Source organism: Rattus norvegicus, chromosome 4 (assembly GCF_021556685.1).
Source record: "Rattus norvegicus strain SHRSP/BbbUtx chromosome 4, alternate assembly SHRSP_T2T, whole genome shotgun sequence".
Taxonomy (NCBI): domain Eukaryota; kingdom Metazoa; phylum Chordata; class Mammalia; order Rodentia; family Muridae; genus Rattus; species Rattus norvegicus.
Genome location: NC_141537.1, coordinates 159,432,440 through 159,448,351, shown reverse-complemented (window position 1 = coordinate 159,448,351; position 15,912 = coordinate 159,432,440). Strand labels below are relative to the sequence as shown.

The following is a 15,912-nucleotide window of genomic DNA, read 5'->3' as shown; positions in this document are numbered from 1 at the left end:
AGAAAGCAAAACCAAACAAACAAAAATAAAAAAAACAAAAATAAAAACCCCAAAAACCAGATTAAGAATCTGGGGTTGGGGGCGGGGCTCTGGGTTGGGGGCGGGGCTCTGGCCTGTCTGCTGTGAGGGGTGGCTATCAGGACAGTTTTTGTTAGAGTGAACAGGAGTGTGTTTGGAGCTTATCAAGAAAGGACTCTGATCTTGCACAGTGATAAATAGTTCAGTTCAAAAGTTCACTTAGACTGCAGGGTAAACACATCACTTGGCAACCAGAATGGGAAACCAGCCTGCTGGACCCCGGGACCTGTTAACACCAGCTGCTTAGGGAACTGAAGCAGGAGGATTTTTGCGTGCAAATCCAGGCAGGCTTACAGAGTGAGTTCAAAGCCAGTTTGGGCTACAGAGTTGGACTCTAGACCCTGTCTCACAAAGCAAAACAAAACACAACACAGCAAACAAACAATGTCAATATTATCATCGGCAACAATAACCATCCTGGAGAGACGGGGTTGGAGGGATAGGGTTGGAGGGACGGGGCTGGAGAGACAGGGTTGGAGGGATGGGGCTGGAGGGACGGGCGGAGAGACGGGTCTGGAGAGACGGGGCTGGAGGGATGGGGCTGGAGAGACAGGACTGGAGAGATGGCTCGGCAGTAAGAGCACTGGCTGCTCTTTCACAGGGTTCAATTCCCAGCACTTGCATGGCGGCTCACAAATGTCTGTGACGTCTGTCCCAGGGAATCTGACTAACTCTTCTGTCCTCCTCCAACGCACACGTGATGCACAGACATGCATGCAGACAAAATATTCATATGCACAAAATATAATATAAAAAACACTGAATTACTCCACAAAAGAAGAAAGAGCCCCACTGAGAAGCCTGACCTGTGATAGATCATTTTCTTTCTTTGGATATTTGAGATTAATAGCAAACAAGTAGAAAATGAGCTAAAACTCTAATACCGTTTTTGTTTGAGACACGGTCCAGGATGGCTTTCATCTTCCTGTTTAGGTAAGAATATGAGCTTCCGGTCTTCTTACCTCTGTCTCTCAGGTGCTGGGCTTAGAGGTGTGTGTCACTACGTCTGGCTTTAAGACTGACAAGTGTATAGAAAAAGTTGACATGTTTCCAGTGAGAAGCTCCAGTCTGCTTGGGCTTTTAGCTCTTGCTCATGAGTTTAGGTGCCTGTGAGGTAATTCCCTCCTTGCTGGCAAGGGTGGTGGTACAGGCTTATCACCCTAGACGCTCAGGAGGCTGGGGTAGAAGAATCCTAAGTTCAAGGCCAGCCTTACAACTTATTGGGACCATATCTCAAAATAAACACTAAATAAAGTAAAAATGAACACTAAATAAAGGGCTTCCCGAGAGTTCAGATGGTCTGAAGACCTGAGTTCAATCTTCAGGATATAGAAGATCATTTATTCCTGTAAATTGTTCTCTATCTGCCACACCTGTGCCATGACACAGACACACTTCCCTGGGTGTACACACACACACACACACACACACACACACACACACACACACACGTAATATAAAAAGAAAAGAAGTGCATGCTGACAGGAGCCTGATAAAGCTGTCTCCTGAGAGGCTCTGCCAGAGCCTAACAAATACAGAGACGGATGCTCACAGCCAACCATTGAACTGAGAATGGGGTCCCCACTGGAGGAGGAGTTAGAGAAAAGACTGAAGGAGCTGAAGGGGTTAGCAACCCCATAAGAACAACAATATCAACCAACCAGAGCTCCCAGGGACTAAACCACTACCCAAAGACTACACATGGACAGACCCATGGCTTCAGCTGCATGTGTAGCAGAGGATGGCCTTGTTGGGCACCAATGGGAGGAGAAGCCGTTGGTCCTGTCAAGGCTGGACCTCTCAGTGTAGGGGAATGCCAGGGCAGGGAGGCTGGAAGGAGTGGGTGGTTGGGTGGGGGAACACTCTCATAGGAGAAGGGGGAGGGGAGATGGGATAGGGATTTTAAGGTCCGGAAACTGGGAAAGGGATAACATTTGAAATGTAAATTAAAAAAAATATCCAATTTTTTAAAAAAAAGGAAAGAAGTGGCCCTCTGCCCCTCAGCAGGTCCTTAGCCAACAAGAAAGGGGGCTCCTAGGGTGCAGAGATGGGGCTGGTCTAGGCCCTGCCTGTGCTGAGCATGTTTCTTCCATCAGCTCCAGGTTCCTTTAGTCTCAGCACTTGGGCAGCAGAGGCAGGCAGATCTCCATAGTGAGTTCTAGGCCAACCAAGGCTACATAGTGAGACAGTCTCTCAAAACGAACGAACAAACAAACAAACAAAACAAAACAAAACAAAAAACAAACTAACCAAACAAGTGAACAAGAACATAAAAACATAATGATATCCAAAAAAGGTGGCTTAGGGGCTCAGTGGTTGAGAGCACCGGCTTTTGTAGAAGACCTGGTTTTGATTCCCAGCACCCACACGGCTGCTCACAACCGCTTTGGAGTCAGACTCGGATCCAGTGTTCTCTTCTGGCTTCCTTGGGCACCAGGCTTGCCCATGGTACACAGACATACATATAGGCAGAACACCCATACACACATAACATTAGAAAGTTCTTTAAAATGGCTTTAAAAAGTCTCCCTTATAATGAAATAATTTAAGTAGTGTCTTGTTTAAGTAATGTATTCTGTATGCAAAACAAGAAGATAAAAGGAGGCAAGTTTTGGGCCATTAGCTCAGTAGGTAAAAAGCACCTGTTGTCATGCCTGGAGACCTGAGTTTGAATCCTGGACGCCAAACAATGGAAGTAGCATAGAGCTGACTCCTGAAAGCTGTCCTTGGACTTCTAGACACATCCTACAGTGAATGAACACACACACACACACACACACACACACACACACACACACACACACACACACACGGAGAGAGAGAGACAGAGACAGAGACAGAGAGAGAGACAGAGAGAGAGACAGAGAGAGACAGAGAGAGACAGAGAGACAGAGAGACAGAGAGAGAATAAGTAAGTAAAATCAATGCAAAAAAGAGAACGAGGGGCTGGGGATTTAGCTCAGTGGTAGAGCGCTTACCTAGGAAGCGCAAGGCCCTGGGTTCGGTCCCCAGCTCCGAAAAAAAAAAAAAAAAAAAAAAAAAAAAGAGAACGTAAGTTTGTCCAAAGTCAGCCACCTGTATATTGTCCTTTTTACAATTATTTTCTGAAAAGGATTTATCTATTTTTGTTTTATGTGTATGGGTATCTGAGTGTATGTCTGTGCACCTACAGAGGCAAGAGGAGAACGTCAGATCCTCTGGAGTTGGAGTTACATATGGTTGTGAGCCACCTTATGGGTGCTGAGAACTGAACCCAGGTCCTAGGCCAGAGTGTCAAGTGCTTTTAAATACTGACCCATCTCTCCAGAGCCTCTCTTTAGAACCTTTTCCTCCTGTCTCCTCCTAGAAACAGGCTTTATGTGGCTTGGGCTGGCCTTGAACTAGCTATATAGTCAGGAATGACCTTGAATTTGTGCTTCTTCTGCCTCCCCTTCCTGCACGGCGCTACAGACAGGCACAGCATCTGGTGAATCATTGGATTCTAGTCAGAAGTGAACAGACCAATGAGTAAGCCATTAGTCAGCTTTCTTTTATCAGAACAAAAAGTATTTAAAGCACTTGATACTCTTGCCTAGGACCTGGGTTCAGTTCTCAACACCCATAAGGTGGCTCCTCTTGCAGAGGCCCAGAGCTAGTTCTAAGCACCTACATAGCCCACAGCCATGTGTAGCTCCAGTCTGCAGGATTCAGTGTCCTTTTCTGGTTTCTTTGGGGGAACTGCATGAAAACAGTATACATATGTGTACGCAGGTAAAACACCATACGTGTTGAATACTGCTTTTAAAGAGAGAATACTGCTTTTTTCCACTCCTCTCAAAATATTGTTGGTAAACTGGGCATGGTAGCACACAGCTGCAGCCTCAGCTCTTAAGATGCCAAGGAGGAAGAACTTCTTGGAGAATAAATTTGAGATCAGCCCGGACAACGTAATAAGTGTGTCACCTCACAAACCACTCGGACACTGATCTCAGTCAGATAATTTATTGAGCATACGCTCCAGGACTGGTCCTCCAGGCCTGTGGTTCAGATTCGGGAACTGAAACATGACCCTGAGTTAAGATCCTAAGAGGTTTTCAGGCCCAAAATCCACAGACATCTTTGCGAAGGTATTTTGCCAATCAAGATTTAGGGATAGGGGTTTCCTTAGGGACATGGCTTTGTTGTACACTTATCCTGCTCGCATTGGTTGGGGTATACAACTGTGGCAGGGAACTTGCCTCGTCTAATATTCCTGTCTTAACTTGCCAACCAGGCTGTCAGTTACCCATGTACGTGTCTCTTTCTGCCCAGTAGGATGTCAGTTCCCAGGGAGGTCTTGGGAACTTAGACTTTACTGGACCACCACTCAAAATGGAAGTCTTATTCCAAATAGTTTCTTATATTGGTGCAGGGCTCTCTTAGGCTGGGGTCCATCCCAGGGGCAGCTTATGCCATAAAAGCTTATCCACAGGTGGAGGAAGCGCTATTGGGTGGCTGGTTTGGGTCCAAGCTCGTTGTGGGTAACTATACAAAGCAGTTCTACTCACTTCTACAGTGACTGGTTTCCAAGGGCACTGAACATAACAGAATATATAATTAACCTTGGCATTAGGAAGTTCCCTAGTGACAGCCGAAACATAGGAGAAAGTTTCCTAATAATGGCAGGCTAGCCAGGTAACGGTTACCAAGGTCTTAACACTTCATCTAGGACTTAATATTTCACCGAGGTCCTAACAGTAAGAACTTGTCTCAAACGATTAGTGACTGAACTTAGAGACACAAATTCACACCGTTCTTCCCTTACAGAAGATCTGATGATAAGAAGGCAATTCACTTAAAAAAGCGTTAAAAAGAGAAACCATGTCTTTCTTTATGTTGTACAATCAAGACAAAATATAGAAGAGTATTTAAATTATGTGTATGTGAGTGGGTATGTGCAGGTGTTTGAAGGCTGAAGCTGCGGTTAGAGACAGTTGTGAGCCAAGGACATGGGTGCTGGAAATCAAACTATTTTGCCTGCAAGAACAGTCCATACTCTATTATTTATTTATTTATATTTATTTATTTATTTATTTATTTATTTATTTATTTATTTATTTATTTATTGTTTTTCAGGACATGTTTTTTCCGTGTACTTCTGGCTGTTCTGGAACTCACTCTATAGAACAGGCTGGCCTCGAACTCACTGAGACCCACCCACCTACCTCTCAGCTTCCAGAGTGCTGGGATTAAAGGCCTGTGCCAGCACTGCCTAGCCGACAGTCCACACTCTTAGCTGGGAAGCAATCCTCCAACCTAACATTGTTAGCTCTAACCCTGAGCCTCAAGCAGGAGGACTGTATATTCTAGGGCAGCCTGGGCCACATAGTCAAACTATGTTGAAAACAAGACGCCAGAATGCTGATGAGATTATAGAAAAGAGAATTTATTCTATACACTGTCTGCCTCCGTGATTTTAATATGAGAAACGTAGTGCTTATCAAAAATTGGTTAGATACTTTTTTTTTTTAATATACTACACACTGGATTCTAACCCAGTGAATGCTGGCTTCAGTTTTCATCTCCAATCTCTTTCTTGATCCAGTCAACATAATTCAGTAACTTGGTGTAAAAGCCGTATCCCTCACCACACCCAATGCCCCAGGATACGATGCCTGTAGCCACCCAGATATCACGACTGCGGTCCCTGACTGCAAAAACACCCCCACTGTCCCCCTGGCAGGCGTCATGCTTGAGAGTTGGGTCCCCAGAACAGAACATATTTTGAGAAAATACATCATTACTGTTTTTCGTCCGGAGCCACCTCTGGCATGCCTCTCGATCGGCTATGGGCAGACGGACAAACCTGAGATTAAAAGCTATTTTATCTTCTGTTATCCCGAAGCCGCTGACATAACCCATAAGGTCTTTGTCATAGAAGGTCTCATTGTCTGGGAGACAGATGGGGAGGAGGTTGGGACCCAGTGTGACACTGTTTTCCAGCTCCAGTAGGGCAATGTCTCCTTCAAAATTGTTAGGCTCATCTTGGCGGTAGTCTGGGTGTATGATGACCCGACGGACAGGGTGATGTCCCAGTTTTTTGATCTCTTCCACGTTTGTGTGGCCCAGGAAAACATCTTTACTGACGTTGACGTTGTTTTCTTTGTTGTGTTCCTTGGGGTAGATGGTGTGGGCTGCCGTGAGGATCCAGCGGTCTCCAAGCAGGGCCCCGCCCCCTCGCCCGTGGATATTGGTGAATGCCTGCCAGGGGAAGTTGCCCGGATTGGCTTTCTGCCCTCCGATGATGCGCTGCTTCTGTGTCACGGGGTTGACAGGCTTCCCACATACTGCAGAGAGACAGGATGAGAACCAGTCAGCCCCAGGTCCCGCCCCTTCTTCCCTCTTTGCTCAGCCCTCCCCACCCCCTCTTGCTGCTCTTGATTCCCCTCCCTGCCTCCCCCTGTACCTCTCTGCCTCTCTCTCCTTTATCTTCCTGTTTCCAAAGTCTATTTTTTGGCCCATTCGTGGCTAACTTTCCTTGTTCTTACTAATTCCTTCCGGGAATTTCTCTTGACTTTACTCTCCGAATCCTTCCTTGTCTGTGTGAGCACTAGACGATCAGGACTAGTTTAGATTTTCTATACCTCTCTCTTTTCTCCTGGGACACTCACTCTCGCTCCTTTTCTCTAACGCCTCGCCTCACCCGTGTTTCACATGGAGCTAAGGCTTCACCCTACTTGATCTCTCTGTCACCATGCTCCTTCCCACGATACTGTAAATGACATCTGGCTCATCCACCCTTTACCTGGCAGACACCGGGGCATTTTCTCTCCTTCCTCTTCGTTCTTCCAAATGCCTTGGGGTGTGCAGGTATATATCCCTGCGGATGAAAAGAGTTAGTGTCGAGGCTGGAGGTGGTGGGTCAGAAAAGCAGGCAGCGGAGGCCACTGGACACTGAGGGTGTTATATAGGGAGTTGGAGAAGGGAGCTGTCACAGTCAGGGATCAAAATTAAATGGTTCAAATCCATATGGACATATAGAAATGTTAAACGACTCCACACACACATTTTGTCTTATTGTTGAGTGAGAAGAATCAGAATACTTATCTACATATATTTTAGGTGATGCCCACTTGTCAAATAGATATCCGGGAAGGAAGCCATCTGAGCTCACTGGTGATTGCATCTAGATAGCAGGATCACAGGCAATAATGCCGTGTTTTCCTTCCTGTACATCTCTTTCCAGGATTTATTCTTAAGAACAGGCTGACCTTGAATTTGCTATGTAGCCCAAGCAGGCCCAGACTCCTCCACCCTCAGCTGCAGTCACCCAAACGCTGGTTGGTATTCCAGGAGGGCAGGAGCCCAGCCAGCAGTAACTACATCTGCTGATTGCTGACACTCCACCATGTTGGTTACTGAGTATTTTATCTGTATTATCTCATTTAAATCTGGCGACACTGTGGAACATGTGTTATCTTCATTTTTTAAAATGAGGAAACTAAGGTAAGCCCTTCCTTCCTTCTTCCCAGTGTTGAATATGTAACTCAGGGACTCTCATGTGGTGGGAAAGTGCATTATCACTGAGCATTATCCTCAGTCTTGGTTTTTTTTTAAATATAATTTGAAGGGAAAGTTTAGTTAGATGTGGTGTCATGTCCGTGTAATCCTTGGGATATAGAGGTAGGAAGACGAGTGTTTAAAATCATCCTTGGCTACACAGTTGAGAGACAGAGAGAGAGAGAGAGAGAGAGAGAGAGAGAGAGAGAGAGACAGAGAGAGACAGAGAGAGACAGAGAGAGACAGAGAGAGACAGAGACAGACAGAGAGACAGACAGAGAGACAAAGACACACAGGGACACACAGAGACAGAGACAGAGAGAAAGGGAGAGGAGGAGGAGAAGGAGGAGGAGGAGAAAGAGGAAGTAGAAAGGAGAACAGAATATTAAAGATACCAATGGGGGATGCTGGGACTATAGCCCAATGGTAAGAATATGTGATTAGAATTCTTGAGAAAACGGGCTCAGGTTCAATCGCCATGACGACAATAAACTGACCAACCAACCAACCCGTAGATGTGTATGAGAATCATTCAGATCACAACATGGCAGCCTGAGAGAGGGGGCATTGAGGGGGAATTTCGCTGTATGTGTGTGTGGTGATGGTGATGGTGGTGCAGTGATCTTAGTGGTGGTAGAATGGGTGGTAATGGTTTGAATGGTATCACTAATGAGTGGATATGGTGGAGACAGTGTTGCTGCGGTGACAGCTGTGATGGCGGTGATGGTGATACAGATTTTGGTAATGGTGATAGTGATGTTGGTGATGATAATGTGTACTGGAGACTGTCGATGTTGGTGGTGGTAATTTCAATATGGTGGTGATGTTGGTGTTGCCTATGGCTTTGATGGTGCTGGTGTTGGAATGGCGGTGGCAATTGTTGGTGTTGGAAGTGACAGTGGAGATGCTGGTGCTGGTAGTGTGTCAGTGGTGGCTAGGGTGGTATGGTGCTGGTATGGGTGCTATCGGTGGTTGATGTGTGGTTACTGGTAGGTTAGTGTTGGTGGTGATGTGGTGAGAGGGAACTGGTGGCTTTAGAGATGTGAGTCTTTGCTTTCCATTGGCTTGGTGCTCTCTTCTTCAAACTATTAGATTTTTTTTGTTGTTGTTGGCATTTTAATGTAGAATCCTTCAGCTGGTACCCAGGATTCTACTGAAGAAATGTCAGATGTCCCTCAGAGCTGAAAGAGAAATAAGGACCTGCTACGGGCACCAGCTCCTACCTCGTACGGACTCGCTGCTGCCAGCTCTGGTCATCATCTTGTAATATGGGTCATGGCAGTAATACTGGATCCTGGCTTCATAGGTGTTCACGCCTCTTGTGGTGAGGTAGCGGAAGTCCCCATTAGACAGGCTGCGGGGCTGTCCACAGTCCTTGACTTAGAGAGAACACAGGGTTGTAAGGGGGTGGGGGACACCTGCTAGGAAACTTCAGTGGGGGCAGTTAGAGGTCTCGGAAAGCCTCAGAGAGGTATGGTTAGTAGAGGGACACTTGCAACAGATGGTGTGGAATTCAGTTCGGTCAGGCCTGAGATGGTACTAATGGGCTTCTGAGATGGGCTGTGAACTCCAAGGAGCAAACCAAGAGGCAGGATGAGAGGGTTTTCCCCTCTCCCAGCTCAAGTCTCAAGACTAAGGGACAGCAGACATCCAATGTGTGACTTACTCTTGCACCTGGGCATGGCACGGTGCCACGTGCCATCATGCTGGCAAACAGCCGTGAAGGAGAGCAGCGCCTGACTTCCCTGTTTAAGCAGAGGTTAGACATGCCGTCAGCACACAGGTACTCCATTTCCATGCCACACGCTGAGTGTGGGAATGTGACGGCAGCTGTGCCAGTCTCTCAGACCTCAGCTCTCTGACAGATGTGCTTCCTCCTCCCTCCTCCTCGTGCTCCCTAGCTAGTGCTCTCAGTCCAGGGCTGCACATGGGATGCCGAGTTCCAAAGCAGAAAGTCACAGCTAATTGGTGGATTCAATAATTTTCTTTTTAGATTCTTTCCTGCTTCCACTGGAACCCCCGCCCTCCCAAAGTAATAAAGACAAGTCAGGATTGTAGTTTTGTATCAAAACAAAGATCATTTTCTAGAGTAGACCCAGGCTTCTCCCTCTTTCTGAAATGGTCTACCAGCCAAGGTCTCCATCATACTCTCCCACACAGTGTTTTCTTAAAGTCCAGGGCTTTCCCTAAACTACTAGGGAAAGTAGTTTACTTTCATAGGTGTTCAACCTGGTGACATGGCAGGTGATGGACACTCACTTGATAATATTGGAAACTGATTTTTTTTTTTTTTAGATAAGGCCTTGTTATATAGCCTAGGCTGTCTTAGAACTAGCTATGTAGCCCAGGCTGGCCTCAAATTCACGGTTTTCTTGCATGAGTTTCCTCATGAGTTCATGTTACAGGTGTAGGTGCCGCTGTACCTGGTTATGAATAACTTAATAAGAACAAGAATCAGATGGGCGTAGGGGGACTATACAGTGAGACTGACGGTCACTAACCTACCAGCCAACCATTCCTTCTTCCCCAGCTTGCAAAGCTGGATACAGGGCAGTGGGCCTGTGGTGAGATGTGCATCAAGGAGCCGGGGGTGGGGGTGAGGTGTTGGGTATTTGTACCTGCTGTACAGAAACTATCGTGCAATGCCGAACATGTCACTTCTGTTTTTACTACTACAGGGAGTAACTAAAATGGGCCAGCAGTGTTTAAACTTGGCTGCACCTCAAAATTCCAATTGGTGGTTTTAAATAGTCAGGGTGCCCAGACGGATGGAATTAGATTTTCAAACAGGGATCCCAGACATCAGTTTCTCCTCCTCCTCTTCCTCCTCTTCCTCCTCCTCCTCTTCCTCTTCCTCCTCTTCTTCCTCCTCCTTCTCTTCCTCCTCCACCTCTTCCTCTCCTCTCTCTCTCTCTCTCTCTCTCTCTCTCTCTCTCTCTCTCTGAGACAGGGTTTCTCTGTGTAACCCTGGCTGTTCTAGAACTCTCTCTGTAGACCAGTCAGGCTGGCCTTGAACTCATAGAGATCTACCTGCCTCTAATTGCCTCTGTGTGTCCTTAAGTGCTAGGATTAAAGTTGTGAGCCACCACCGCCTGGCTAAGACAGGTTCTTAAAAAACCCTCTGTGTGTTTCCTGTATGCAGACAAAGTAGATTTTCCCCTTCTTCTTTACAGTACCTGGCATGGAACCTAGGGCCCCTGCACCGTCTACTGCTCAGCTATATCCTCAGCCTCTTTTCTCTTTTACTTTGAGACCACACCTTACTGAGTCACCCTGGTTGGCCTTGAACTTGTTCTGTAGCCTGAGTGGACCTTGGACTTCAGTCCCTTCGATGTTTACTCAGATCTGAGAGCAGACAGATTGATTCTTCCAGCCCCACCTCCTATGGCTCCATTTGAGACCTGCCCATTTCTTCCTCCTGGGACACCCAGAGGATCTCTCCCTGGTCTCTTACCTCCATGAGCTGGTAGCCTTGTTTGCAGGTGACAATGAAGTAATCCCGGAACTGGTACTGAGGCTGTGGATCCTGGATGATGGTGAACTCATCCAGGGCCTTGGGTTGGGGGCACTTGATGACTGTTGGTGAGGCCAAAGGGCACGCTCTCGTCAGAGCCATCGGTCCCCCTCCCATTTCCCTCAATACTGGCAGGCAAGGGAGGTGCTTAAATATCTTAATTTAGTTTTGGGGTCTACAGATAGAAGGCAGCGGTCTCATGCATGTTAGACACAAGTTTCCCAGGACGCCACACTCCTCCCTCCCTCTCACTTTCAGTGGTGTAGCGAAGCTTCCAGCCTCGGCTGTCCCCGGACTCATCCGTGAAGAACAGCAGATCCACGGCGTTGCTGCTGGTGTCAAGGTCTGGAGGCCTTTGCGTTCCACAGAATTCACCCAAGTTCTTCCCATTAGCGTAGATCTGATGGGACGGGGGTGGAGATCGTGGTTATTTCTCCAGCGGGGACATTTTTTTATACAAGTCTACTTGGGTGGCCATAGGTAGAGACGGAGTTCTACCTGAAGAATGTTTTCAGCTGCAGGTGAAAAGGGACCCTCCCTGACCCTCCACCGCCACAGCCCAGGATCCATTGGCTGTTGTAGGGGAGCTATTCTAGACCTATATGATGCTGGTCAGCAAGGTGTCCCTGTCCCACTCCATCAGAGGTCCCAGGAAGGAGCGGGGACCTGGGGAGCCATGTGGGTAAGTGAAGGAAAGTTTAATGTGCAGCCGTACCTGGAGCTGGTCATAGGGGCAGTGTACTTGCTGGTGGTCATCAATTTCAAAAGGATCCAGGAACTTGAGGTGCACAGTGAGGCCCCTCTCTACCCGGATGCTGTAGTTACAGCGCAGATCGGGTGGATAGGGCTTCGGGTACTCGAGGCTGGAGATGTAGCCCGAGGGCTCCGTGTAGAGCCCACTGCTGCACTCGGCTATAATGAAAACAGAACCGGAAGGGCCATTAGGGCTCTTAGGCTGGCCCAGCGAGCCTCTGCTCTGCCTTTGCCTACCCCCCCCATCCCCACTCTGCCTCACCCTGGCAGGATTGCCTGTCTTTCTGAAGCTCGTAGCCAGGACGGCAGGAACAGAAGTAACCTCCAACATAGTTGTGGCACAGGTGTTGGCATCGGGGCTGCAAACCCTCCTCCACTGAGTTGGGCTGGGACGTACATTCATCAAGGTCTGGAAGGGATTCCAGAAGGAAGGGTTATGCTCCTGTCCACAGAATTCTGGGGTCTGATAGGTAGGCACTACTGTGCTATTTGGTCCTCTGTCTGGAGACTTTTGTGTGGTCCTCTCTCGGAGAGTCATGTACCAGAAGTTTAGAGACAAAGTCCACTTCCGGCTCCTATGCCTCTCTAAAGTTCTCTGGGAACTGCTCTGTGGCAGCAGAGCCCAGATTGTCCAACCCTGTCTTGAGTTGAGAAATAAGAAAAGCAAGGCTTCTGGCTTCCTTGAGTTCTGTCGAGGTTTGATCTATAGCTATGCATTGTAATGCTAAATACTGGCCCCCAAGGCCACGAGAATCCTCACATACTCGAAGTGATGCTAGGTGACCTTGTCCCTTAATCTAAAATATTGAATGAAGATACCAGCACCCTATAGCTGGGCAGAAGAGAGGTAGGTAAAGTTTTAGTGCCCTGGCTTCAGGTCTGAGAAGGACCACAAAGGAAGAGAGAGAAGGTGGTGAGAAGGGAAGAGGGGTAAGTGATGGTGAGAATTGCCCATGAGGGCCGGCCAGTCTAAGAGCAGCCCAAATGGAACACAGCAAGTCATAACTCGGGGTTATTGGCACGGAAGTAGACATATCAGCATAGAGGGCTCATATCTGCACAGCTCTAGCGCTGATTAAGGCTTGTTATAAATATAAAAGCTTTGTGTCTTTTATCTGGGAACTGAATGATCAAACGGTAGAAACCCCGACTGAGATTAAGAAATTACTACAACAGGGCTCAAACTTGTCCCCTACCCACTCCTGTGGCTGAGGCCTGAAGGAAGGACTGGCCGTAGGGAGCGCTCACCCACAGCCTGGTAGTAGGCCAGGAAGCCCTTGTAGAACATGATGGTCCCATTCTCCTCGTTGGAGAAGTCTGTGTGAAAGGTCAGCAGCATCTTGTTTCCTTGGGACATGAATTCCTTCCTTCCTGGGGGGTTGCCCTGAGGAGAATCCTGCTGCCCACAGAACCTCCCCAGAGTTTTCTTATCAGCAGAAATCTGTTGGAGGGAGGAAGATCAAGAGAGGTCCTGCTAAGAAGCCTGGTCCCGTGTGTCAGGCCAGCGAAGGTCCTCCCTGGATTGAATCATGATCTAATGTTACTACCTGTCAGATCTTATGGTCCTGATGCTTATCAGTCCATCTCAGACTTTCATTAATTTTGTTTTCTTAAGGTAGGACTGTATGTAGCCTAGGCTAGCCTTGATGACATTTATTAATTTCTCTGTCTCTGTCTTTCTCTGTGTGTATTGAGGGGCATGTTGCAGGATCACAAGTGTGGAGCACAGAGGACCGCTTACAGGAGTCAGGTCTTTCCCTCCGCCATGGCCATCCTTGGGATTAAACTCAGGGTTGTCAGGCTTGGAGGCAAGAGCCTTTACCCTCTGAGCCATCTCGCCAGCTCTGGACTGCGATTGAACCTGCAGTTCTTCTGCCTTCAACCCCAACCATTGGCTAACCCTTCACTTGTCATCCTATGCCTGGTAAATCAACTCTTCCCTGTTTTCTGTTCCCCCAATCCCAACATTCCAATCTCACTTTTTTCCTTACTGCTTCCTGTACCCCCTTCCCCAGGAATCCTGGTCTCCTAGAGCTTGGCTTGACCACCTTTAGTCTATCATTGTCTCCCTCTCCGTCCCACCCTCCCTCTCTTCCTCCTTGGTGTTTCTGATAGTGTGCTTTACCAAGTAGCCTGTGCTTGCCTTGGACTTGATGTTTAGCCCAGGCTGGTCTGGAACATTCTGAGTCTCCCTAGTACCTGACATCACAGGTCTGTGCGACCACGGTCGGGTTTTGTTCTTGTTTTGTTTGCTTTTTACTTCATTGTTTTAAAAGCCACACTAAGCTCAGCCTCCTGATAGACCCAACCGGACATGAGAGTACGAATGGTACCCAGCGGCCTCGGCACTGGTCAGCATCCCCTGGACTCTTGACTGCTTTGTCTCACAGGTTCCTTAATTTCTCCAAAGCAGGAGACATTCTCCTGGCTAGTTTTGCTGCGGAATGCACCCCTCCCTGCTGCAGACTTGAGTCCCCTTCATTGGAAAGTGTGCAGTTTTCACGTTACCTTCTTAGCCATCAGGCTGTTGCCTGCCTGAGCATGACAGTGTGTGGAAGGGCACAGGCTCTGCTCGGATCCTGCTTTTCAATTTACTGGACATAGAAAGGTGAGGCCAAGAAAGAAACCCTTTGAAGGGTACAGACCAGGGGGTGACCAAGGTCCTGGTCCTCCCTGCAGGTCATGTGACACCTGCCACATGTTTCATTTCCTCGTGTTTCTGATGAGGTAGGTTGCCATACGGGGAAACTGAGGCACAGCTGTTTCTTAAGGTCTTATGGTTAGCCATTTCCTAACTCCAATACACAGTGAACTCTCTTGGAATAAACACTCCCTTCGTTTTACCCATGAGTCTCACTGAGGGCCTCAAAAGTCCCCAATACCTCCTCTATGGCACCAGAAACTCAAGGCCAGCATTTCTACAGAGTCACACAATGATGGGGGGCAGGCATACTGTCCAGGGTATTCAGAGCACAAACTTCCAGCTTCGTCTCCCCTCCTTCCCAGTCTGAACCCTACCTTGACGTAGTCATAGAAACAGCCTTCAGAAGGCTCCACATCAAACTGCCAGAAGACCAGCTTCACCCTGTACCCCGTGGGGACAGTGATCACGGTGGTCGTCTCCAAGTCACTGGGGTAAGGCTTGGGATACAGAGGGGAGGTCACCTCTCCATAGAGCTTCTGAGGGAGGTAGATGGAGCCCTCCACCCCACAGAACAGGGTCACCAGGAGGAGGGGGATGAGACGCCTGTCAAAGAGAGAGAGGGGGAGTGTTTGTGGGGCTGGAGGGGTGCAGCACCCTGCCATTTGGGCTGTCGTAGGCAGGAACGGGATGACTAAACTGCCTGATCCTTCCCCAAGCCCATTCTAGACTTCATAGAGGGACTGTGAATGGGGCAGCCCCAGTCTCTGCAGCTGCTGCTTCTGCTCTCTCCCAGGTCAGTGCCCAGGCCAGCAGTCACCGGGCTCCATCGCACTTCCCCGACCCCAGCCCCAAAGCTGCCTCCTCTGCCCTTCTCTTTCATCTCCTTTTCCTCCTACAGTAGGACTGGCTTGGGACCAGCTATCTGAGGGTGAAGTTGTCCAGCGATGGCTCAGCAAAGGCTCCCAAGGCTTCTTCATTCAGCAAAGGCCCTTGGGAAAAACCCTTCATGGCGTCGGAGAACACGCATGGGGTGGGGAATTCACTCCTCACTCAGAGAGTTCCCACTCCTCACTGTTACCCTGCTAAGAGCGCAGAGTCAAGAAAGGAGAGGCTGCTTCAGCTCATGTCTAAGGTTCTGGTCCCTCGGGGGAGGCTGAGGAGTGTCCCTGAGAAGTAAGCGCTGGAGATGGAACTATAGGAAGAAGGGTATTGTGTTTCTGTTCTTTTTTTTTCCTTTTCTTCTTCTGTTTTAGTAATGTGGGAGCACGTTTGCCTCCATGCCCAACTCCTCCCTCCTCCCTTGGTACCCATCAGCCTTACTCACATGTCTCAAGGCCAGTTTGTTTTGGGTCCTCAGCTCTCCTGCAAGAGTCTTCAGGCACTGTAAGTTGAAGGAGGGAGTGGG

The 15,912-nt window shown here is 48.2% G+C and overlaps 1 protein-coding gene across 1 annotated transcript; it reads right to left on the bottom strand.

Annotated features, from left to right (window-relative positions):
- Positions 1-5,113: 5,113 nt before the first annotated feature.
- Positions 5,114-15,912, bottom strand: C1r (complement C1r). The gene is given in 11 exon segments (NM_001134555.3): positions 5,114-6,383; positions 6,842-6,916; positions 8,820-8,975; positions 9,263-9,341; positions 11,051-11,172; positions 11,363-11,510; positions 11,826-12,022; positions 12,126-12,272; positions 13,112-13,304; positions 14,882-15,110; positions 15,832-15,912. Coding segments are annotated over 11 exon segments (2,124 nt in total). The 5' UTR covers positions 15,834-15,912; the 3' UTR covers positions 5,114-5,607.